At 42.2% G+C, this 26,672-nt stretch overlaps 1 protein-coding gene across 1 annotated transcript; it reads right to left on the minus strand.

Moving 5' to 3' along the window:
• Positions 1–2,214: 2,214 nt before the first annotated feature.
• Positions 2,215–26,591, minus strand: LOC135077986 (hypoxia up-regulated protein 1). The gene is made up of 9 exons (XM_063972524.1): positions 26,357–26,591; positions 25,933–26,249; positions 25,516–25,658; positions 24,834–24,994; positions 24,292–24,446; positions 23,751–23,961; positions 22,509–22,741; positions 5,500–5,611; positions 2,215–4,477 (listed from the first exon to the last, which is right to left on the minus strand). Exons 1-9 carry the CDS (start codon positions 26,369–26,371, stop codon positions 3,068–3,070), a joined length of 2,757 nt encoding a protein of 918 aa, XP_063828594.1. The 5' UTR covers positions 26,372–26,591; the 3' UTR covers positions 2,215–3,067.
• Between the last annotated feature and the right edge of the window lie 81 nt (positions 26,592–26,672).

Consider the following 26,672-nt stretch of genomic DNA (forward strand, 5'->3'; position numbering starts at 1 on the left):
TATTCAACAGAAACAAAGCTCCTTATCTCGCTAATGGTGTTAGTAAATGAGGCGTCAAAACGCCAAAATAAATACGTACTCGTAATCTGTCTAAAATGTTTATTTATATTCATTAAAGACGCTTAAACATTTTCAGAGATAAAAGCGTAATATACTTAGAAAGGATTAATTTAATTAAGGTGTTGGAGCAACCTTGTGAAACTGTTAATTAAATTGGATCTAAATCCAAAATCCTATTTTCCAGATTGGCCTAGCAACAGACATAAATCTAAGGTAAAGTTACTTTTTTAATTGTTACCAATTAAAGAACATTTATTCCAAACTTGAATTAGATCATAAAGAATATGATTCCGTGCTTCTTGAGACACCTGTGACGATTAACATTGGCCTAACACTACACCATGTCTGAGCTAGATAGAATCTACGCGACAAAAGAGGACGAAGGCAATCGCCACTTAATTTATACATAAGTAAGTACAAGCTACAAGTTGTCAACTACAGTTTAAAAATAAACAAATAAAACGGTTGTAATGGCCAACTATGTCAGTTAAAAGAACTGCGCCCAACAATCCAGGTGCAGCAAAACATTTCGTTTAATGGCCCTCTGTGTAATTCCGACGGTCGCAAACGGCATTCCTGACCACTCCGCGAAGAATACGTGTGTGTGTATCATATTCTATACCTATTTTTTATTTCAACTACTCAAATACATACACGATGATGACTAATGTATTTAAGATTCGTTCGTTCGTTCGTTTCAGCCGAAAGACGTCCACTGCTGGACAAAGGCCTCCCCCAAGGATTTCCACAAAGACCGGTCCTGCGCCGCTTGCATCCAGGTACCTCCCGCGACCTTCACCAGATCGTCGGTCCACCTAGTGGGAGGCCTGCCCACGCTACGTCTTCCAGCTCGTGGTCGCCACTCAAGAACTTTCCTGCCCCAGCGGCCATTTAAGATTCAAATATTATTAAACTAACTTCATTAGATATAGCTGAACCGAATGATTAAAACATGAGTAGGTACGAATGTACAAGACTATTCCCACCTCTCGTTCACTCCCACCACAATGCAACTCTTTTATAGCTAGAATCTACTTACAGCTTGACCAACAACAAAAATAATTAGTAATGGCCCAGTATATCCCAGGAGGAAGTTAAACTGTACTTTAAATAATAATCCGAGTAGTAGACCCCTAATGTATAGACCCTAGCACGTGCTGCAGTCCTCCTACAAGAAAATAACCCTCCTAATTTGCTGTTTGAGGATTAAACTTAAATGATCAATAACTTAAGTAAGTAAACTGCTCATTCTTCCTGCGCGATTGCTGAAAGCGGCTAATCTACTAATCTCCCACGAGTTAGCTCATGGTTTGGTCCTAAACACACTCGTATCAAGGCGCAACAAAAACGTTCCCAAACATAAACGTAGTCAGAGTTCGGCGTTCGTTCGGAATATAGCGGATTAGTGCGCGCTAAGCGCTAAAGCTCAACGCCGTATCACGTATGTAGCCGACCAATTTTGTCGCGGATGTCCCGATTCGGTGTGCGGTGCGCATAGCTTATGATTCTGGGAAAATGAGTCAATCGATTAACCGAGTGTTTGGATTAATAAATTGGATTGGATATTGATGGGCGAGGATGTGTTTGGTCAATACAAACGCCTACTATGTGTCAGTAGCAAATGAGATTTTGTTTTGTGAAAGCTTTATTTATCTCAAAGGTGTAAGAATAAAATTTTAGTTCAACCGACTTATCTATAGGTCTGTAGACGTTGTTTACTTGATTGTGATATTAGTGTAAGTGTTGTTTGTCTGAAGGGTACTGGTAAGGCAAAGAACAGAATGTACCTACACACGACAATTCGTTTACTACACAAAACAACTGTTCAATTAATATTGTAACCAAATATGATTGATCTTTTGCAAAAAAATCTTTTTCAATATCCCCTGAAATATAATTAATAACAGATTGTCCGTTTTCCCCTTTTGACTATGAAAACAATTTCGCAACAAACTAAATCTCGTTTAACAACTTGTAATAAGATAATATTATTATGTTGCCAACGAACATTAATATTAATGCAATCATATCTAGGGATAAACCATTGTAGAACACAACAACAAATATAGTCTTATAAAGAAACTGGAACAAGTTTATTAAGAACTATCCCTGCTGCTTATTTACTGATAATGTTTTTGAAATAAAACGACCATGTATTATTCATTGTATAATTTATTTTCTTTTGCGACTGGGTATTGAACAAATCTCACTTACGGAGTTAAATTTATTAATGAGTATGTCGCTACAGACAACGAGCGCTCCTTCATTGTTGGTTATTTGAAGATTATTAATGTCTTATAGCACTTACGACTTACTGTATTTTATTTTGACACTATTATTATCTGTGTGATATCTTATACTGCTTGTACATTTTTCAGGCGAATGTCTGTAGCCACAACGGTTAATACTCTCACAACTTATAGCCATTTACATATCACATAGTCAACTACAATAAATATAACATTCTCGCGTCCTGGGGCCACTGCATAAACATAGAGAAACCGCCTTATAAAAACATAGCAAAAGGAAACAACAACAAATATTAAATTTCAGATGGAATCAAGAGAGGCGGCTGTACCGACTGAGATTGAGTTTCATAGACGTGTTCGCTTTTCGCGCTCCTCCCCGATATAGACAATTTGTGCTAAAATTCAACTAATTAGATTCAGTACCATAAATAGTATAAGAAATATTTACAAATCAACCTTTACATCACTCGTCAATACATCCTAAGAAATCTAGTGAGTCCTAGCGACCATACATTTGTGATTTCGGAAATACAGAGCATAGGGAGATGTAATAATAAAAAGTACAAAAAGTATTTCAAATACTTTAATCAACGTCAGTTCTCGCTCTATTCCTAACCCTGTAACCACACAGCGTGCCCCTAATCCTAAGGTGCCAACGAAACCACGTAAGTAGCGGCAGCACGAAATGCGAACAAGTCACGACGACTTCGAAAGTAAAAAATAAATTAGACTAATATAAATTACTCCACTCGTAAATATTATAATTCGGAATGTTCGTCCTGGCCGTCGCCGATCTGAAGCGGGGGCTCCGTGGTCGTGCTCGCGTCGTCTGCCGGTGCCTCCTTAGCCTCAGTCTCCTCGGGAGTCTCCGCTTGTGTCTCCGCCTGAATCTCCTCCTGGGTCTCGGCCTTCTCAGGCTCAATCACTGTCTCCTCAGTTTTGTTGTCCGATTCCTTCTTTACCGGCTTCTTAGGTCGCCAAATCTTCATCTTATTCAGAAGATACTTCACCTCCCTGTCCAAATTGGCCATCTTCTCTCTTATACTCTCCACCGTCAGCTTTATATCCTCATTTTTCTTCATCGCGTCCTGCTCTGTGACGGACTTGGTGATCCAAGTCTCGGTTTCCGTGATCTTCTTCTCGAGGACATCGATTTCCACTTCTGTGAATATGTCCCTTTCGGAGTTAGCCTCTTTAGTGAAATTCTTGGCCATTTTCAGGAACTCCTGGGAGCTGTTGATCATGTTGCGCATGGCTGCAACCGCGTCGGGTCTTTCGCGGTGTTCCCAGTTCTTGTAGAATATCGGGTTAGTTTTATCTTTGAGCAACGATAGTTTCTCCTCAAACAGTTCGGTGGCCGCTTCGTAGCCATCTTCGTATAGCCATTCAGAAGTTTCGCTGCACAGTTTCCTGATCTCTTCCATTTGCTCGGGAGTGCCGCACTCGGAGAATTCCTCCATATCCATTTTCATTTGAGCGTCAACCACGAACGCTTCCAAATTGTTGAGGGCCGTTTCCCTTTCGACTCGCTTCCTGTCGATGGCGTTCAGTTCATTTATTTTGGATTTTGAAGCCTTGAATTGGTCAGCCGTCAGTGGTTGCAGATTCAAGATCTCCTGATCAGTCGTGATTGGTTCTTTAAGTACGACTATCTTAGGTTTGGGTTTCTCAGTCTCCGTTGCGTTTTGTTTCTCCGTGGTTGTCTCATTGGCCTTGGCTGTGTCATTGGCCTTTTCGGCTTCCTGTGGTTTCTCTTCTAACTTTTCTTCGGGCTTATCTGGCGTCTCTGAATCTGAGCTAAATAGTTTGCTAATAGTGCTGCCTATTTTGGAGAAAGTACTGTCCATATCGTCACCTTCTGTAACGGCTTTTTCGGCTACGAATTCAACGTTGACGAGATTGAGTATGCCGGAGTCGTCCATTACGAAATGTGCCTTGATTCCTTTATGTTCGATATTTTCTCCAGTATGCTTAGCTAAGGCTGCTCCTACTCCAGTGAGGACCACTTGGGTGAGGTTAGCGGAGCCGATGTAGACGAGCTCGTTGGTAGGAATGTGGTCTAACTCCGCGTAATTCACGTTGAAGGAGAAGTCATCTGTGTGTTTGTTGAAAGTGATTACCTTCTTTTGCGGATAGGGGTTCATGGGGCCGAATAGCGTTCTCTTGATCTGTAACAAAACAAAAGTTTATGAGGTTAAATCACCATTTTCATGACAATTTAAACCCAATCCCCTTATTACAGAAAATTAGACAGGTTGAACTCTGGTTTAAACAGCCATTTACTCCCTTACTAATAAAACTTACACGCTCGTTGAACAGTGTTTTAAAGTGACGTTTAGTATGGAAATGTCATTTTAAAACAGTGTTCAACAACTGTGTAACTTTTTATTAGTAAGGGGGTTAGTATGGAAATAGTTCGTCCCGGGTTTAACGTTTTTGTACCTAATAAGGCCTAACATGCTTTAAGAATTTCAAGTAGAATATAAGCAATCTATACAAATACCGTTTCCTGAAACGAAACGAATCTAAAATTAGTTATTGGTTTGAAAGTCGTGACAACAGTGAACAGCATAGCAAGCTGAACACTGTGGCAACTTATGTAGTGGCAATAGGTACTGATAAGTGAACATTATCGATACCGTCATGGCAAAATTAAATAACTGACACTATTGGCAAAATCCACTTTTTCCATTGTTTGTATAGTAGAAAGTATTTTATTCCCGTATGGACAAACGATGCTTGCTTAAGTAAAGAATCAAATCGAACGCACAGCGTTGAATAGAGCTCTGTGATTGGTTCGTGTGTGACCCTGTGCGTCCACGCGCACTGTGAGACCTAATAGTTCGTTCGTTCGTTTCAGCCGAACCGAAAGACAAGCGGCGCAGGACCGGCCTTTGTGGAAATCCTTGGGGGAGGCCTTGTCCAGCAGCGGACGTCTTTCGGCTGAAACGAACGACCTAATAGTAATTTTTGTGAATACGGGCGTTAGTCTTTCGTCGTCGTCGTCGTTGTTTCAGCCGAAAGACGTCCACTGCTGGACAAAGGCCTCCCCCAAGGATTTCCACAAAGACCGGTCCTGCGCCGCTTGCATCCAGGTACTTCCCGCGACCTTCTAGACCTTCTAGACCTTCGCGCGTTAGTCTTTATCTCGTGGCAATAATATCTAGGTCTGTTTGTGGCATATACTCACCAGTTTGTCAGCGCCGTCGACGTTTCTGGTGAAGGTGACCTGGATGGGCAGCAGTACCGCATCGCGCACGTTCAATGGCGCTACCTTGTAGCCTGTGGCTTGAGACGCCGCCCTGGAAACAAACAATCAATTTATAAGGACAACTTGAACTGTAACGTATAACAAATGAAGCCTTTAAGACTTCGTCTGTATACATCACAAAAGAATCTAAGTGGCTAAGAATTGTAGTTTCATCAAAATTCGCCCAGTAAGTTCTTTAGTGAAGGGGCAAGAAACATCCTTTTGCTCAAACATTATTTTTTATAACGTGACACGGCTCTACGCTGCTCACTATACAACGACACTCGTTATCAAGTGGTGGTGTGATTGGTGTTTAGTATCTTTACATGGGGCCCACTTACTCGCGGTTATAGAGCTCTTTGAACTCTATACTAGTCACCTGAGAGACGTGCTCCTGCAGTGTAGTAGACAGTGACCTAATGATGAACGTACCTGTACACAGCTCCCATAGTAGCGGCCTCATCTGCATTTATAGACCGCGCCGGTTCATGTCCTACGGCAGCGAACAGCGCCTGGTGGACCGCGGGAGCACGCGCGGCGCCGCACACACGCGGTCATTGAACTCTATACGAGTCGCCTGAGAGACTTGCTCCTGCAGTGTAGAATAAAGTCACCTAATGATGATCGTACCTGTACACGGCGCCCATGGTAGCAGCCTCGTCAACATTAATAGACCGCGCGGGTTCGTGTCCTACGGCAGCGAACAGCGCCTGGTGCACGGCGGGCGCGCGCGCGGCGCCGCACACACGCGGTCATTGAACTCTATACAAGTCACCTAAGAGACATGCTTTGGCAGTGGAGACAATACGACCCAATAATGAACATACCTGTACACGGCTCCCATAGTAGCAGCCTCATCTGCGTTAATAGACCGCGCCGGTTCATGTCCCACAGCAGCGAACAGCGCCTGGTACACCGCGGGAGCGCGCGCGGCGCCGCCGGCCAGCACTAGCCGTGCGCGCCTATAGAACTCTTTGAACTCTATACGAGTCACCTGAGAGACTTGCTCCTACAGTGTAGACTAAAGTCACCTAATGATGATCGTACCTGTACACGGCGCCCATAGTAGCGGCCTCGTCCGCATTAATAGACCGCGCCGGCTCGTGCCCTACGGCCGGCGCCGGCGCCGCCCGCCGCGCTGACCGCGCGTTGCACCAGGCCGGACACGCGCGGTTATAGAGGTCGTTGAACTCTATACGAGTCATTTTAGAGACTTGCTCCTGCAGAATAGACACAGCGCCCGTAGTAGCCGCCTCGTCCGCGTTAATAGAGCGCCGCCGGCCAGCAGTAGACGCAGCTATAGAAAAAACTCTTTGAATATGAGAGACGCGCTCTTGCAACAGAGCGAAATGACTTGATAATAAACATACCTGTACACGGCGCCCATTGTAGCGGCTTCATCAGCATTAATAGACCGCGCCGGCTCGTGTCCTACGGCAGCGAACAGCGCCTGGTGCACGGCGGGCGCGCGCGCGGCGCCGCCGGCCAGCACTAGTCGCGCGCGCCTATAGAATTCTTTGAACTCTATACGAGTCACCTGAGAGACGTGCTCCTGCAGTGTAGACTAAAGTCACCTAATGATGATCGTATCTGTACACAGAGTGACCTAATGATGATCGTACCTGTACACAGCGCCCATAGTAGCAGCCTCATCTGCATTAATAGACCGCGCCGGTTCATGTCCTACGGCAGCGAACAGCGCCTAGTGCGCAGCACTAGAGGCGCGCGCGCAGCACTAGACGCGCGCGCGCAGCTTAAAGAACTCTTTGAACTCTATACAAATCACCTGAGAGACTTGCTCCTGCAGTGTAGCCTAAGTCCCCTAATGATGATCGTATCTGTACACAGAGTGATCTAATGATGATCGTACCTGTACACGGCGCCCATTGTAGCGGCTTCATCAGCATTAATAGACCGCGCCGGTTCGTGTCCTACGGCAGCGAACAGCGCCTGGTGCACGCCGGGCGCGCGCGCGGCGCCGCCGGCCAGCACTAGCCGCGCGCGCCTATAGAACTCTTTGAACTCTATACGAGTCACCTGAGAGACTTGCTCCTGCAGTGTAGACTAAAGTCACCTAATGATGATCGCACCTGTACACAGCGCCCATAGTAGCGGCTTCGTCTGCATTAATAGACCGCGCCGGTTCGTGTCCCACAGCTGCGAACAGCGCCTGGTGCACGGCGGGCGCGCGCGCGGCGGCGCCGGCCAGCACTAGGCGCGGATACACGCGGTCAATGAACTTTTTGAGCTCCATTCGAGTCACCTGAGAGACTTGCTCCTGCAGTGTAGACTAAAGTCACCTAATGATGATCGCACCTGTACACAGCGCCCATAGTAGCGGCTTCGTCTGCATTAATAGACCGCGCCGGTTCGTGTCCCACAGCTGCGAACAGCGCCTGGTGCACGGCGGGCGCGCGCGCGGCGGCGCCGGCCAGCACTAGGCGCGGATACACGCGGTCAATGAACTTTTTGAGCTCCATTCGAGTCACCTGAGAGACTTGCTCCTGCAGTGTAGACTAAAGTCACCTAATGATGATCGCACCTGTACACAGCGCCCATAGTAGCGGCTTCGTCTGCATTAATAGACCGCGCCGGTTCGTGTCCCACAGCTGCGAACAGCGCCTGGTGCACGGCGGGCGCGCGCGCGGCGGCGCCGGCCAGCACTAGGCGCGGATACACGCGGTCAATGAACTTTTTGAGCTCCATTCGAGTCACCTGAGAGACTTGCTCCTGCAGTGTAGACTAAATTCACCTAATGATGATCGTACCTGTACACAGCGCCCATAGCAGCCGCCTCGTCGCGCGTCTAATATAGCGCCGGCCAGCACTAGGCGCGCACGCGCAGCTATAGAAAAAACTCTGTGAACATTAGAGACGCGCTCTTGCAACAGAGCGAAATGACTTGATAATAAACATACCTCTACACAGCGCCCATTGTAGCCGCCTCATCCGCGTTGACCGCGCCGGTTCGTGTCCTACGGCAGCGAACAGCGCCTGGTGCGCATCACTAGACGCGCGCCCGCGGCTATAACACTTTGAACTCTATGCGAGTCACCTGAGAGACGTCCTCCTGCAGATGATCATACCTGTACACAGCGCCCATGGTAGCAGCCTCATCAGCATTAATAGACCGCGCCGGTTCGTGTCCTACGGCCGCGAACAGCGCCTGGTGCACCGCGGGAGCACGCGCGGCGGCGCCGGCCAGCACTAGCCGCGCGCGCCTATAGAACTCTTTGAACTCTATACAAATCACCTGAGAGACGTGCTCCTGCAGTGTAGACTAAAGTCACTAATGATGATCGTACCTGTACACAGCGCCCATGGTAGCAGCCTCATCAGCATTAATAGACCGCGCCGGTTCGTGTCCTACGGCCGCGAACAGCGCCTGGTGCACGGCGAGAGCGCGCGCGACTCCGCACACACGCGGTCATTGAACTCTATACGAGTCGCCTGAGAGACGTGCTCCTGCAGTGTAGACTAAAGTCACCTAATGATGATCGTACCTGTACACGGCTCCCATAGTAGCAGCCTCGTCCGCATTAATAGACCGCGCCGGCTCGTGTCCCACAGCCGCGAACAACGCCTAGTGCGCAGCACTAGACGCGCGCGCGCAGCTTAAAGAACTCTTTGAACTCTATACAAATCACCTGAGAGACTTGCTCCTGCAGTGTAGACTTAAATCACCTAATGATGATCGTATCTGTACACAGAGTGATCTAATGATGATTGTACCTGTACACAGCGCCCATAGTAGCGGCCTCATCCGCATTAATAGACCGCGCCGGTTCATGTCCTACGGCAGCGAACAGCGTCTGGTGCACGGCGGGCGCGCGCGCGGCGCCGCCGGCCAGCACGAGGCTCGCGCGCAACTTAAAGAACTCTTTGAACTCTATACGAGTCGCCTGAGAGACGTGCTCCTGCAGTGTAGACTAAAGTCACCTAATGGTGATCGTACCTGTACACAGCTCCCATAGTAGCGGCCTCATCAGCATTAATAGACCGCGCCGGCTCGTGTCCTACGGCAGCGAGCAGCGCCTGGTGCACGGCGGGCGCGCGCGCGGCGCCGCCGGCCAGCACTAGCCGCGCGCGCCTATAGAACTCTTTGAACTCTATACGAGTCACCTGAGAGACGTGCTCCTGCAGTGTAAACTAAAGTCACCTAATGATGATCGTATCTGTACACAGAGTGACCTAATGATGATCGTACCTGTACACAGCTCCCATAGTAGTTGCTTCATCTGCATTAATAAACCGCGCCGCACAGTAGTTTGATTTTAAAAAAAGGTGGACATACGATCGAAAGTCATAATTTCACCGAAACAAAAATTGTTTTGGATAGCATTTTGAATGCTGATCAACATTTGTCATTATGCATTTTTCGATAAAACGAGCCTTTCATGCTTAAAAAAAATATGACAAGAAAATTTGTATGGAGAAAAATCTTTTTTATTTTTTTTCTGGCTACTGTTGCAAACTGTAGCGGTCAAACCTTATGTAATCGTAAGTACCTATGGTGCCTAACATTACTACATAAATACTTTTTGCGGGCACGCGCGGCGAAGCGAGTAATGGACATGCAAAATTTTAAATATTTTTATTTATTCATTATTGATTTTAATACACTTAAAGTAATTATTAATAGATAAATATACTTATGCCCGTTTTCACCATCAATCCCTAATTTTAAAGCGACCTTTATGAAATATTAGGTAATACCTAACAGGAATTTCGTTTTCACCAACACATAAGAGACACCTCAGGCCTTATGGGATCACTTTAAAACAGGGGCCCGATTTTCGGCCGCCTAAGTGTTAGGTGACAGTTATATTGTCAATCACGCCTATTCGGCAAAATGGAAACTGAATTAAATGATTTTTTTGAAGCTTTTTCGCTTTTCGGAAACACTTTTTCACTCAAGTGTATTCAGGCGGCCACATAATAATATTATAGAGTGAGACATACGGTATAGATAGTAGGTAGGTATTGGTCACTCATAACTTCTCATAACCAAGTTATATTTCTGGCTTCGTTTGTAGTCCCTAGAGCCCTAACAATACCTTATAATTAGATATAATAAAGATTTGATAGGAAGGAGGGCTGCACTAAGGCTTTCTTGGCCTCAGTGGGGGTAAATAAAACACAACGCGGACGGTTGATAGGTATCTGGTTTATTACTGTTATGCTATTGCTATATACAAGATTTACATAATTCAATGTGTCCAGTCCAATGTGCCGTCGGTGTAGAGTGCCTACGGTGCACGTTGAGGGTTCATGGGCTAGCACGTAGGTCGCGGTCGATGCTGACGTGCTCGTACAGTATCCTTGTGGGCACGTATAATTTTAACCAATTTATATTTTTCCTTGAGGGAAAAATTTTGCTTCATTTCTTTTTTCCGTTGTCGTTTTTATCGTTAAATCGCACAAAACTACACACAGAACTCAACAAAATATCTATCAAAATCAAGATGTACATTTTTATTTTCATTTATTGTGGTGCAGCAGTCATCTTGACATTTACTTTTTTTAAGGCAAAGGAATTCCATTATGCACCCAAACCACAGATTACATAATAGCCCAAATATCTTTTTTGTCTTTGATAATAACTCAAAAATACAAAAAGACATTAGTTTTGGTCAACTATTTCTTAGTTTTACTTTTATTTCATTTGTTTCTGTGAAATACGTAAGATATTTCCAATAAAATATTTTATCGGAAAGTACCGGTTTTTCAAACGTCACTAGGCGCACAAAGAAACGCCACCTGACGAAAGAGTCCCTACTTAGGTTTACTACACCATGGTGAAAACGAACTTAGGTTAGTGGGCAGTTTAGGCGATCGTTTAACCAAAGTGATATTTAGTTAGCAAACGCTTAAGGGATTGATGGTGAAAACGGGCATTAGTCTAACTTACTACAGCCCCCTATTACCTCATTTCACGCTAAAACCTTTCAAACTAGAACCTAAGTTTGTAGGTACTAGGTAGTCTAAGTTGTTTTTATTGTTATTATAATATTCACTACTGGTCTACTGGTTATCGTTTAAGATAGATTAGGTAGATGTCAACCCTTTACCTAGGTATATACCTACTTCTTGGCACTTATAATACCGACATACATGATTAAAAAAAGTCTTCAAGCAAGAACCCTTGACTTCAATGGTTATGAAAGATTTTTTAACTTTCTAGAGTAGTCCTAAATAGATCCTTAAATAATTTTGACTGTCATAATCGATTACAGTAGGTAGTGGGTTCAGTAAGGGTTTCAACCCATATAGTAAACAATACATTTTTATGGCTCTCCATTCAGTTAGTCAAATAATTCCATCATAAATGGAAATATCCGTAACCCTCTTCTACACATTATTCGTCATCCATCATCATTTCAACCATAGAACGTCCACTGCTGAACATAGGCCTCCCCCAATGATTTCCACAATGGCCGCTTGGTGGTGCCCTGCATCCAGCGCCTTCCTGCTACCTTTATGAGGTCGTCGGTCCACCTTGTGGGTGGACGTCCTACGCTGCGCTTTCCGGTACGTGGCCTCCACTCCAGAACCTTGCTGCCCCATCGGCCATTAGTTCTGCGTACTATGTGCCCTGCCCATTGTCATTTTAACTTGCTAATCCGTTGGGCTATGTCAACGACTTCGGTTCGTTTACGGATCTCCTCCTCATTTCTGATTCGATCTTGTAAAGAAACACCGAGCATAGCCCTCTCCATAGCACGTTGTGCAATTTTGAGCTTATTTATAAGGCCTATATTGAGAGGCCACGTTTCGGAACCGTATTGCCACACATTATTGCAGATCCATTATGTACACCTCTACCTATAGTTTTATATGCCAGCTAACGTACACAAAAACTACTGATACATGGTGCAGATAATGTGATAACATTTTTGTGTACTGCAAACCTGCCTATTGGATTCTTTCGGAAAAAGTAAGTATGTGAGTTGATTATTTTGAACACTCTGATCAAGATAAGTGAATAGGCTAAAATATCTTTTTTTGATTGTTTTTCGAACGAAGATAATAATTGAAGACATGAATGGAAGAAGGTGATAAATGTCGGATTTCAGATTTTTCTCAGTTCGTTGATTGGGTAAAGGTATGCTTTATGTTTGAGGCTACTTATAAAGGTGTTATGTACGTTATCTTTTAAGACGAAGGGAAAGAAACTTACACCTCTTTAAAGGTGCCAAAAAAAAAGAATATTTTTGCGAAAGTATAAGACTATTCAACAGAAGAACTGGAAATTACAGTTCTATCAAAATTGAAACTATCCCGCTACCTACTGTAATCGATTATGACAGTCAAAATGATTTAAGGATCTAATTAGGACTACTCTAGAAAGTTAAAAAATCTTTCATAACCATTGAAGTCAAGGGTTCTTGCTTGAAGACTTTTTTTAATCATGTATGTCGGTATTATAAGTGCCAAGAAGTAGGTATATACCTAGGTAAGGGTTGATATCTACCTAATCTATCTTAAACGATAACCAGTAGACCAGTAGTGAATATTATAATGACAATAAAAACAACTTAGACTACATAGTACCTACAAACTTAGGTTCTAGTTTGAAAGGTTTTAGCGTGTTATGAGGTAATAGGGGGCTGTAGTAAGTTAGACTAAGTATATTTATCTATTAATAATTACTTTAAGGGCATTAAAATCAATAATGTATAAATAAAAATATTTAAAATTTTGCATGTCCATTACTCGCTTCGCCGCGCGTGCCCGCAAAAAGTATTTATGTAGTAATGTTAGGCACCATAGGTACTTACGACTACATAAGGTTTGACCGCTACAGTTTGCAACAGTAGCCAGAAAAAAAATAAAAAAATTTTATAAAAAAAATTAAAAAATTAAAGTCGGTGCCAAGATTATGAAACATGTAAAGTTTGCCTGCACCGACTCCAAAAGTATCAATCATGGTATACCTACATAAATATTAATAATTCGTCCTAATAAATAAGTAGGTAATTAGTAATTATTTTTCTACTTTTTAGTGTAGGTTTTTTGGAATCGGTTTTAATTTTTTTTATAAAATTTTACTTATTTCTTACTTTTTAGTTAACTAATTATTACCTTGATGTTACCACTGAAGGTAGGCAGTACATTGAGACCATATTCTTAATGTATATTATAAAAAAGTTCATCCCCAATTTTCCACCCTTGGGGGTGAAATATTTTCTTCAAATTCGCATTGTAGGAGATTGGGATAGGAACGGGATGGGATACCTTCGATTGAGCAGACTCCACAGGACGGTCCAAGCTTGGTTCTTCTTTCACTTTCACAAACACTTGAATTTTTATTGAGTTGAGTTTAGCGCGCGATTTGGGTTTATTTGAATTGGTTTATTTTGGATACTTATTTAGTAATTAACGCCCAGATAGGTAGGCGAAGCGGCGCGTTGCGATGCGAGAGCGAGACTGAAGGTGGGAGGGAGAGGATAGGAAAAAGGACTGTCAGAATGAGTGATAGAATAGTGTGACATGAGTTTGAAATGTATGAGGTTTTAATGCTGGCGCGTACAACTCCCCCGGCCTAGAGGTCTTCCTCTAGATTGAGTAGCGTTTGTAAAAAAAAGTTAAAAACGTAAAAAAACATGCGTTAGAGAGAACTAAACGAGTTAAATTAGCGTTAAAGTTGTGTTAAATTAAAGTTAATGTTAAAATAAAGTTAAGAACATTATTTGAGTTACTGTAAAGGAAGAGGACAAACTCTAACTACAGGCCGAACATAAGTACCGGTTGCAGTGCGAATCTTTAAGGTGCGAATGATTTTGTCCTTTCCGGGATATACTTCCACAACCACACCCAATGGCCAACAAAGAGGATGCGCATTGTCATCTTTTATAACAACAACAGAGCCCACATCTATCGGTTTGGTCACCGTATTCCACTTTTCACGGCGTTGTAGAGAAGTTAAATACTCCTGACTCCAGCGACGCCAAAAGCTTTGCACTAATTTATTGACTAACTGATAACGCGTTAACCGATTGTCAGAAATATCAGAGACATTCTCTACTGGTAAGAATTTCAGTGGAGTTATATTGAGAAAGTGATTGGGAGTGAGAGCGGATATATCAGATGGGTCAGAGCTAAGGACACACAATGGTCTACTATTCAATAAGCCTTCTATTTGTACAAGTACAGTGTTGAACTCTTCGTATGTTAACACTTGAAGACCAATAACTTTATAAAGATGCGTTTTTACATAACGAACATTTATCTCTGTGATGCCGTTAAAGTGCGGACCATATGGTGGACTATGAAGAAACTTAATGCGTTGTTCAGCCAAATGTGAACTTAAATAATTTTTGTGAGAGTCAGATTCCAAAAGAGCGTAAATTTCGTCAAGCTTGCGTTTAGCGCCAATGAAGTTAGTACCTCCGTCGCTATATATCATGGAAACGGGGCCTCTTCTACAAATGAATCGACGAAAAGCGGCGAGAAATAGATCAGAGCTTAAGTCTGAAACTAACTCTATGTGTAGAGCCTTAGTTGTAAGACAGCAAAATAAACAAATATAAGCCTTCTGGCTTTTAACACCTCTGCGGCGAATGTGAGTAATAAAGAAGGGACCTGCATAATCGACCGATGTATAAACAAAGGCTTTAGCTTCTGAAACGCGAAATGATGGCAAGTCGCCCATAAGAGGGTTTGTAGATTTAGGGTTTAAACGAAAACAGATATTGCATTGATGCACTCTTTGACGTACTAAGTTACGTGCGGAAAGTATCCAAAATTTCTGTCTAAGCAGACTGAGTAGAAGTGAAGGACCAGTATGTAAATTACATACATGAAAGTAATCAACTAAAAGTTGAGTGAAGCGATGTTTAGGCGATAGAATGATTGGATGCTTTTGTCCATAGTTGAGTTGAGAGTGAGTGAGTCGACCTCCGACACGAAGTATATTATCAGAGTCAATGAAAGGGTTAAGTTTGAGAAGCGATTTGTTAAAGGGTTTATTATTTTTAATTGCGTGCATATCTTGAGTAAAAAATAGTGCCTGTATATGGCGTACTAAATAGAGTTCAGCGAGTTCTAAATCAGAGGATGTAACCACTCCGTTTGAACGTAGTATTTTAGCGAAGCGTAACACGTACACAGTAGCGCGTAATAATTTTGGGTACGTGGAAATGCGATCAATTAATCGATCGAAAGGGTGAGAGTTCGATTGAGAGTTTGTCTCTGAAACAAGAGCGATAGTTTTCTCTTCCAGTCGAACACTGTTAGATGAAACTTGAAATGGCTCGATAGGCCATTGCGAGATTGGCTGAGCTGTCCATTGAGGAGAGTGAAACCAATTTAATTGATTTAATAATGCTTTAGGAGTTACCGGTCGCGATATTACATCTGCAGGATTTTCATTTCCATTAACATGATACCAAATTTTGGCGTTGAGTTTCGAATTAATTTCAGTAATTCTATTCGCAACAAATGTGTGAAATTTGTACGCGGGAGAATGTATCCACGTGAGAGTGACAGTCGAGTCCGAAAATGCGTAAATTGAGTTAACAGGATAACGATTCTCTATACTATCGCGAACCGATAATAAAAGATTTGTCAAGAGCTGCGCTGCGCACAGTTCAAGCCGCGCAAGAGATATTTTCTTTAAAGGCGCGACGCGCGATTTGGATGCGATAAGAAAGACTTCACCGGGTGAATCTGCATCAGAGCTCACGCGCACATAAACTACAGCTCCGTAGCATACTTCGCTGGCGTCCGCGAAGCCCATGATAGTGACGTGACAACCCGCGGTGATCCCTATATGACGAGATATTTTTAATTGCGATAAATAGTTAATCTCACTATCAAACCGATTCCATTTATTTTTTATTGAGTCTGGAACTGGCTGGTCCCATTCAAGTTCGCGCTGCCAGCATTCTTGAATTAAGAGTTTGAGAAACGCTGTCACAGGGCCTAGCAAACCCAAAGGGTCGAATAATCTAGCGGTTGCGGAAAGAATCGTGCGTTTTGTGCATTGGTCAGAGTTAGTAGAGTTAATTTTGTAAAGAAAAACGTCATCATTAGGAAGCCACTGCATGCCTATGATTTTTGTCGTAATTTCTGAGTCAGTGTCAAAATCGACGAGCTGTGGATTTTTATGCGAATCGGGAATCTTATTTATAAGCTCAGGGTTGTTCGAGATCCACTTAACCATTTTAAACCCCCCGGCCATGAACATCTTAACCATTTGATGGTAAGATTGTTCAGCTTTTTCTAACCCGTCCATCGATGAGACATAATCGTCCATATACATACAGGATTGAGCTTCAGACGCGGCGATAGGATAATTCGCGCGCTCGTCCTCAGCGAGTTGGCGAACGACACGCATAGCGAGGTAAGGCGAGCTAGAAACGCCAAAAGAAACCCTATTGTATTGATAAGTATCAATCGGTGATTCAGGATCAAATCGAAATAATATGCGTTGAAACGGGTCGTGATTTTGATCAAGCTTTACACAGAAATACATCTTTTCAATATCAGCAGATAAAGCGACTGAGAAAATGCGTAAGTTAATTAAAAGATCAAAAATATTACTTTGTAAGTTTGGGCCAGTGTAAAGAACATCATTTAACGACTTTCTAGAGGTTGTTTTACAACTTGCATCTAAAACGACTCGAGTTTTTGAAGTGAGTTTATCTGGTCGGTATACTGCATGATGAGGTATATAATAATTTGGAGTATTTTCCTCTGAATTCGATGCGTTTTCGATTTTTGACAGAAAACCGCGATCGATACAGTCTTGAATATTTTCATTATAGTTAGTGCGTAAGCCCGGAGTTGAGTCTAACCTTTTCTCTAAGTTATAAAAGCGACGCCTAGCAGTAAAGTAAGAATCGCCGAGTTCTGATGGGTCAAGTTTAAATGGCAAAGAAACGGTATACGTCCCAGAGTCGTCGCGAGAATGAGTTGATTGGAAAATGTTTTCACATATTTCGTCGTCAGGGCTGATGTGTCTCTTAGTAGGTACACTTTCAAGCTCCCAAAATCGTTGCGTGAGTGATTCTAATGAGTGCGAGTCTACATTGCAAAAGAATGCTTTGTTATCATTGCGTGAATGAGCTGAGTAGCACTGAGCGCGTCCCATAGCGAGATATCCGAGCGTGGTTTCGATAGCGATGACAGAGGATTGCGGTGAAGTTATTTTATTACTACCTAAAAGAAGCGGGAATATCTCATTGCCTAACAAACAATCGATTTCAGCAGGGATATCGAAGCTGTCATCAGCCATAGGAAGACCTTGTAAATGTGATAACTGGGTTATGTCAACCTTTACATTAGGTAAATAATCGGTTATTGTATCAATGACGCGTGCGTTAATAGTGTATTTACACCTGGGATCAAAGCGTGAGGCAATTGTGAAAGATACATATCCTAGCGACACACTTTCAGACTGACCGATGCCCTTAATAGTGGTAGGTAGCGGATTGACTTTTAAGTTCAGTCGCGCACAACATTTATTTGTGATAAAGTTGCTCATCGAACCTGTGTCTAGAAACACGCGTAATTTTTGACACGTCTTATTATTGTCATAAGTATACACTGACGCGGTGGGTAATAAGACCGTGGTACTAGATTCATCAGCGATCGACGGCGTGACTGCAGAGAGAGATACATTGTTGGTTGGCATCGATTGCAACGGCGGCGTGACCGGACCGGGCGCGGACATGGACGCGTCGGTCGGCGAAAGCGTCGCGCTGCAAGTCAGCTGTTGTGACGTCATAGGTCTATTCACGTTAAAATTATCTATATGAATAAGAGTGTGATGTTTACGTTGGCAAACTGAGCAACGATTTTGAGATCTGCAATCTTTGATGTTATGAAAGCCTAAACAATTGAGACAAAAGTTACATTTAGTAACTAAAGAGTGGCGAGTTGGCGCATTTTTCGAGAGAAAATAACTGCATTTGAACAGGGCATGTTCAGGTTCCGTCTTACAAAGTTGACAATTCTTGCGTACAGCGGATGGAGTGTATGAGCCTTGCGAATTCGGTTGAGATTGGAAGTAATGTTGATTGGGTTTTACTCCAGAAGCTGTATTAGAAACAAACGACTGTGTCGGTTTCGAGTTTTTAGACTGCGATGCGAAATTCGTTTTATTATTAACGTACAGCTTATTCTGCGTAAAAGATGAGCGTAAAGAATGGATCTTATTCTGTTCTCTTATAAGTCTTGAGATCATTAAACGTAGGCATTTTTACGTGCTTAATGGATTGTTCAAATAAATTTAGAGTGTCTTTGTCTAATTTACTGAGAGCAATATGAGTCAAAATGAAGTCGGAAAGGTCATCAATCTGTAAACGTCGTAAGGCAGCTTCAGCTGAGCAATACTGTTCCAAAAATTCATCTAAAGATTGCGATTTGAAGTTTATTAACTGTTCCAAATACATAGAGGCTTGTACTCTTATGTCTTGGTATTTTTCTAATAGGTTGTTCCAAATTATGTAATAGTTCTCACCAGTAGGTGGAATACCCGAGCAAATTGTAAGTGCTTTTCCGGAAAGTTTTCCTATAAGGTATTGAGCCTTTTCACCTGGAGACAAACCAGTGTTCTCATGAATAAGCGTTTTAAAATTTTGGTAGAAAACGGGCCACTTGGAAGGGGCTCCGTCGAAAGAGACTAGTTCTAAAGGCGGTAATTTTTTTACGAAATCCTGTTTGCGACGCTCTGTGTTGGCCTTTAGTTGTGCGATGGAGCTTTGCACCGAAAGGATGTTACAGTACAAATCGTCAAACGAGTTGAGTGCGGCAAATGTAGGTTTGAGTTCCTCATCATTTTTCATATAACACAAATTAAGTTCGTCAATGGTATCAAGAAAATCCGATCTCGTTTTTTCAATCGAATGCATGCGAGACATGAAAATTTGTTCAATCTGAGGGTCGGAGACCTTTAGGCTGAGGTCGTATAGTTCCTGAACCCTCTGAAAAAGCGCTTCTTTTTTAGCTTCAAGCAAATTAATTTTGCGTTTTACTCCCTCCATTGTATTGGTAGGTGAGCAAACACACGCACGAGAGTTAGCGTTAAAAATGAGTTGAGTTGTGCGTATTTATTTATAATCCAGTAGGAAAATAAAATGCGTAGCGTATGTAAGCGAATTTGAAATTGAATTGAAATAAAATTTTAAAGATTGAATTTAAAAAATATACCTACGTGTTTTACAAACAACGAGTTGACGTTTGAGCGAATAGTAATTTCTAGAATGTGTCAAATGTCAAACGAATCGAACTTTCCAGAAAGAATGTGTCAAACGAGCGAATTTTCTAGAATTTTCTAGAGAGTTGTCAAAATGACGGATGCGTGAAAATGTGTAGTTGTGATTTTCTGTAAGTGTAAAGGATAGGAAATGAACCATGCGGCTCGGTAGGACCAGAAAGGAGTTGTAGGAGATTGGGATAGGAACGGGATGGGATACCTTCGATTGAGCAGACTCCACAGGACGGTCCAAGCTTGGTTCTTCTTTCACTTTCACAAACACTTGAATTTTTATTGAGTTGAGTTTAGCGCGCGATTTGGGTTTATTTGAATTGGTTTATTTTGGATACTTATTTAGTAATTAACGCCCAGATAGGTAGGCGAAGCGGCGCGTTGCGATGCGAGAGCGAGACTGAAGGTGGGAGGGAGAGGATAGGAAAAAGGACTGTCAGAATGAGTGATAGAATAGTGTGACATGAGTTTGAAATGTATGAGGTTTTAATGCTGGCGCGTACACGCATGAAACCACCCTTTTGATAATACCTATTCAACAAAAAAGTAATCGTTCTAATTGGTTTATAATCGGCGGAGATATTGCGTATAAAAAAGTTCATCCCCAATTTTCCACCCTTGGGGGTTGTTTTTTTTATTATTAAAGGACAATGGGCAAAATGGTACCCAGCTCCAATAGATATGAGTCTAGTATCGTTTGAAAGGTCTTACCAAGATGAACAACTTTTACTATGACCACCAGCCTCAGATCTGGTTGTGTACGAAGATATACATACTTTTTTGCAGAATGGTACCCGGCTCCAATAGTTATGTTTGTAGTGTCATTTGAAAGGTCTTACCAAGACGAACAACATTTACTATGGCCACCAGCCTCAGATCTGGTCGATCGAGGAAGAAGAAGAAGAAGTATCATACGTGTCCATCGTATGGTACTTAGGTTATACGAGCCAGGAAGGGTTTACTGCTCCAGCATCCTTCCTTAACTCTATAATTATTGATGGGGATAATTGTGAAATAAATATTTTTATTTAAAGAAGTACTACCCCCTTATTAATAAAAAGTTACACCTAGGAAGAACCTTGGATTAAAATGACATTTCCATACCAAATGACAATTTAAGCCAGAGTTCAACTAGGGTGTAACTTGTATTAATAAAGGGGTTAAAGTTTTATTACCTCTTAAGGGTTTTATTATGGGTTGCTAAAGCGAATAAACCCACAAGACCCAATAAGTCCACCCACAAGATGGACCGACGACCTCATAAAGGTAGCGGGAAGGCGCTGGATGCAGGCAGCCACCAACCGGCCATTGTGGAAATCATTGGGGGAGGCCTATGTTCAACTGGACGTCCTATGGCTAAAATGATCATGATGATGATGATGAAAGCGAATAAAGGGCTAATAGCTTGGGTAGTTCATCGTAGGTATAATCCTTTCCTTTTCAATGCTTCTTTTAGTTATATTAATAGATTGTAGTCATAATACATACTCGTATACATGGATGATTGTGTTATACTTTCATTATAATACTTAGTGGAATTACTGCTTTCAAAACGTGAATTAGAACTGGCCCCATAGCAGACAATTTCCTACATCTAAAGGCCTTTTAAAATATATATTGGTTATGGCTATTGGAGCGGGTACCACTTTCCATACATTTGTGCCCATCATCCTTTAAATGGGACCACCCTTGAGGTATTACCTATACGCTGAAAAAAGATTTGTTCAAATCGGTTCATAATTGGCGGAGTTATCGCGTAACAAACATAGAAAAAAAAAAAAAAAAAAAAAAAAAACATACGGGTCGAATTGAGAACCTCCTCCTTTTTTTTAAGTCGGTTGAAAAGATTTTTCTCCATACAAATTTTCTTGACATATTTTTTTTAAGCATGAAAGGCTCGTTTTATCGAAAAATGCATAATGACAAATGTTGATCAGCATTCAAAATGCTATCCAAAACAATTTTTGTTTCGGTGAAATTATGACTTTCGATCGTATGTCCACCTATTTTTAAAATCAAACTACTGTGCGCCGGCTCGTGTCCTACGGCAGCGAACAGCGCCTGGTGAACGGCGGGCGCGCGCGCGGCGCCGCCGGCCAGCACTAGTAACCTCATACTAATGTTCGTGAATACGGGCGTAAGTGACCTAATGATGATCGTACCTATACACAGCGCCCATGGTAGCAGCCTAGTCTGCTTCAATACCACGCCGGACACTCGCGGTTATAGACGTCGTTGAACTCTACACGAGTCATTTTAGAGACTTGCTCCTGCAGTTGATGCTAAATGATCTAATAAGCGTGCTGGTCCTACCTGTACACGGCGCCCGTAGTAGCGGCCTCGTCCGCTTTTATAGACCGCGCCGGCTCGTGTCCTACGGCAGCGAACAGCGCCTGGTGCACGGCGGGCGCGCGCGCGGCTATAGAACTCTTTGAACTCTATGCGGGTCACCTAAGAGACGTCCTCCTGCAGAGACCTAATGATGATCGTACCTGTACACGGCGCCCATAGTAGCCGCCTCGTCCGCATTAATAGACCGCGCCGGTTCATGTCCTACGGCCGCGAACAGCGCCTGGTGCACGGCGGGCGCGCGCGCGGCGCCGCCGGCCAGCACTAGTCGCGCGCGCCTATAGAACTCTTACGAGTCACCTGAGAGACTTGCTCCTGCAGTGTAAACTAAAGTCACCTAATGATGATCGTATCTGTACACAGAGTGACCTAATGATGATCGTACCTGTACACAGCGCCCATAGTAGCCGCCTCATCCGCATTAATAGACCGCGCCGGTTCATGTCCTACAGCCGCGAACAGCGCCTGGTGCACGGCGGGCGCGCGCGCGGCGCCGCCGGCCAGCACTAGTCGCGCGCCGGCGCCGGCGCCGCCCGCCGCGCTGACCGCGCGTTGAACCACGCCGGACACGCGCGGCCATAGATCGGCGCAGAGCTCTTCGAATTCTACTCGGGTCACCTGGAGAAAGATCAGTGAGTTAGTTCTAGCAGGCCTGTCCATCTCCGCGAGTTTACATCGAAAACAAAACACGCACGATGGCCCACCTACAGGATACTATTCGACAAGGCCTCACATACGAGCGAACATTGACTCACGCACGCGTATTCTTGTGTATGATGGAATAAAATAAAGAAAATGGTGTAGTATACTATGCAGTATTTAACTGCCTAAATAATAATAAAAACACAGAATATACTTTTTTAAGTTGCCTCAAGACACTGAGAGGTAAATAAGTAGTTAATATTATTCATGATAATTCATGCTAAATCATGTATTTCCTCCGCCATTTTTGCTCCGCAGTTTGGCACCTCACGTCACATCATTTTGCCGAAGTCAGCCCTATAGCTTCGGCGCAGTGCCGATCACTGACGTTTGTCAACAAAATGGTGCTTGACTCTTGAGACAGGCTAAATTACACCATATTGTTAATGACATTGAGCATACATTTTTTTAAATACCTTCGCGAAGTAAAACTTCTGTACGTAGTACTTATTATTATTCTGTGGTTCTAGTTCTAAAGAGCCTGTTGGACTACCGCAAACTTTTTAATTTTGACATTGATAAGTGTCAACCTGTCAATCAAATAATTAGTCAAAATTGAATAAAAACTCCATTTTCATCAGGGCACCATCAATTTACACTACTTTTGGTAGCCATACTACTAGGGAGGAAAGCTTACCATCGCGCTAGCTTTGACTAAAATCCTTTCATTCAACTTTTGGTATCTTGGTAAAACCTAAGCTAAGGCTACATCATACAACATACCGCAATTAAGAATAATTAGGATAACTTTTTTTTTTTTATACCGTTTAAAGTTGTATTTTTAAATTGTTCTACAGAGCTTATTAAAAAAAAATGGATACTGATAACAAAATCAACCTGTATATCTCACGTGACATTAACAGGATCATGATTTCTATATGCAAGTCACCCAAAAAACATAGAAGATTTGCTTCATAAAACTTACCAACTGCTTAAAGTCCTTATCATCCAGCAAGCTCTCGATTTGCGCGTAATGCTCTGTGTTGGCTGATAGCACGACCTTCAGACGCTCGGCCTCTCGCAGTAGCTTCTCCATGGCGCGGGGCGAAGCCCTGACGTCGCCGCCGCCGTTGGCCTCCCACGCCTTGATCAGGTGCTCGCGGAGGCGCAGTGTCATCTCGTGACCACCTAGGGTCCTGAGGAAGGAATAAAAACATTTTATGTAACCTTCAAACATAACAATAATAATATGTCACATAAAAGCTGCACCACACCAAGGATGTTACCCACCCAAAAAACATATTGTTATAACTACATCACATTATAAAAAGCTACATTTACAAATAACCCAAGGAAGTTTCCTAAAACATATTGCTAATCTATCTATCTAAGTGACTAACTTCACAGAATAATTCTAAACAATCAAGTCTTCTAGGCACTGTAAAGCTAATTTTTTGATATCTTTATTGGATGTAAGAAGTATGTTTTCAAAATAAAAGAAAACAAAAAATAAATAAAAGCTCTACCTGTCAAAACCAACTCCCAAGACTTGCAACTGCGGGACAGTCTCAACATAGCCTCTCTCCTTTATCTTGACAGTCTTGTACTCCACTAGGGCAGCCTTGGTGGACGCAGCACCCATGTCGAAGAACAGCGCATGCCACGCTGTGTCATTGATTTCCTAAAAAAATTATAGCAAGATATTCATCAATTGTTGGAATTCTTTAAAATACCATAATAAGTAGTAGTTAGGGAAGACCAATGGTTTAGATTGCCTTACCCAAGTTCTAACTAAATCCAATCACTGTACAATAAAATTTTAAGCATCAACATCAATGTTATCTTCAGATAAGTATAGTATGTCTGATATTACCATTCAATAAGAATAACTGTTAGTATATTTTATAAAGTGTACTATGGGCCACACTTCCACCTACCCATTTCTGGTCATGTCGTTTCGTTCTACAAATTTTGATGTGAGCAAGAGAAAAAAAGGTAATGGGTAGCTGGAACCCATTACCTTTTTTTCTCTTTGGCAGGAAGTTTTCAAAAAATCTACAAAACAAACCTTTCTTCTAAATATGCCATAGTTAATGGCAATTGCTGTGTAATCGTTGATCAGCTGCAGAACATTGAGTCCTGCGAGAGCAGCAGCCTCTTTAAGTGCCCGGCGCTCCGCTTGGTTGAAGAAACCGGGGACCGTGATCACGCACTCAGTTATTGGTTGACCTGTGGAGAATAATCAAATTATCACTTGACACGCTTAAGTTACCTTGAAAATGTTAGTCACACTAGTATGTGTGAAAAATATGCACTCAATTTTGAGACATGTCTAAGTGAATATAAGTTTTTGAGGAAAAATTATTTAATATTTCTGATCTTTTTCTTCTGTACCAAAAATCTGGTTCTTGTTTTACATAAAGCATAACTTTTTTTTGTGATACATTGTATATTTATCTCAATAAACCAGTTTCAGGTGATCTAATAAGAATCAATCAACTCAACTGAAATTTAATATTTAGAAAACAATTTATGTTTCTGAATAATAGCTAGTAAGACATAAAACTTTGATAAATGAAAATAGGTAATCAGTAGATACAGTAGATGAAAATTTTGGGAAAGGGAATTGTTATCATTCATTATTCATAAACTTTTACTAGTATTATGTACTTAAGTGTATGATATAACCAATAAATAAAGTTAATTTCACTAACAGCTGGCTGAAAGACATAATAAGACAAAACACTCACCATGGCTGATCTCGGCAAAGTCCTTGGCTTTGGCCAGCAACTGAGCCACTAGCTCTTCAGGGCTGAACCGAGTCTTTGCATCGTGAACAAACTCGGGGGTGCCTCTGGGTGAAGCTACAATCTCATAGTATGGATACTTTTCCCTGAAAAATTTAACATGAGTTGGAATGCATGTAGCTGAAATTTACTTGTGTGAAGTTGCAAGTAGTGATTCACAAAATGAACATATTGCACAAGTATGTAATGCATGCAATGTTCAATTAGCAGTAAGTACATGAAATTGAATTAAGTTTTAGGTAACAGCAATAAAATTTCATCATCTTTAGAGGTACTTTCAATTTACAGCTGTGATAGTATGTGTTCTTTTGCATTCAAGAGTTTTAAATAGAAACAGCAGATAAATGACGCATTACTAACCTATATGCTTGAACAATAGGGTGATCGTATGGTTTTCCAAGCAAGTCTAGAAGATACTTGTAAGAATTCTTGGGGAATCTGACGCCAACTGTGACTGCATCTTCCCCGAAGGTCCTCACGCCATCCCTGAACGCGACAACAGCTGGAGTCTTCCTCTTCGACTCCTTATTCAGTACAATCTCCATCGGGACACCAGGAGACACGATGCCGATTTTCATCCATTCTGACCCCAAATCGATTGATATCACTGCAGCCGCATCCACTCGTTGAATTAACAGCAGCGGTAACAAAACCGCACACAACGCCCCGTACATTTTCTGCAAAACAGAAAACCGGGTCCGCATTAAAACTCCAGAAACACTGCAATGATTTGGAAAATAGGTTGTCACATCGATCCTTGTTCTGTGAAAAAGTATGCACTTACAATATTTAGGGCCATCTTATTTCAAGAATTATACATCTAGGCTTATATCCAATCAGTTTATCGACTTTTAATGCAGCGGAATCAAATAAATCTTATTGTATTTTTCGTCAAAGTGGGCCAGCTACTTTAGTCCACGTCAAGTTTAACGTGTTTTCTTCTTTGTGGTCAATGACGTTGTTGCCATTTCACTCCGTCACCGGCAGACCAATCATTGATTTTTCAGAACTGCCAAAACTTTTTTTCTGAAATTAGAAAGTTAAAAATGTAATATTTTGAAGATTTATTTATTTAAATAATTTAAACTATTTAAAATACA

This window comes from Ostrinia nubilalis, chromosome 14, assembly GCF_963855985.1.
Source record: "Ostrinia nubilalis chromosome 14, ilOstNubi1.1, whole genome shotgun sequence".
Lineage (NCBI taxonomy): Eukaryota > Metazoa > Arthropoda > Insecta > Lepidoptera > Crambidae > Ostrinia > Ostrinia nubilalis.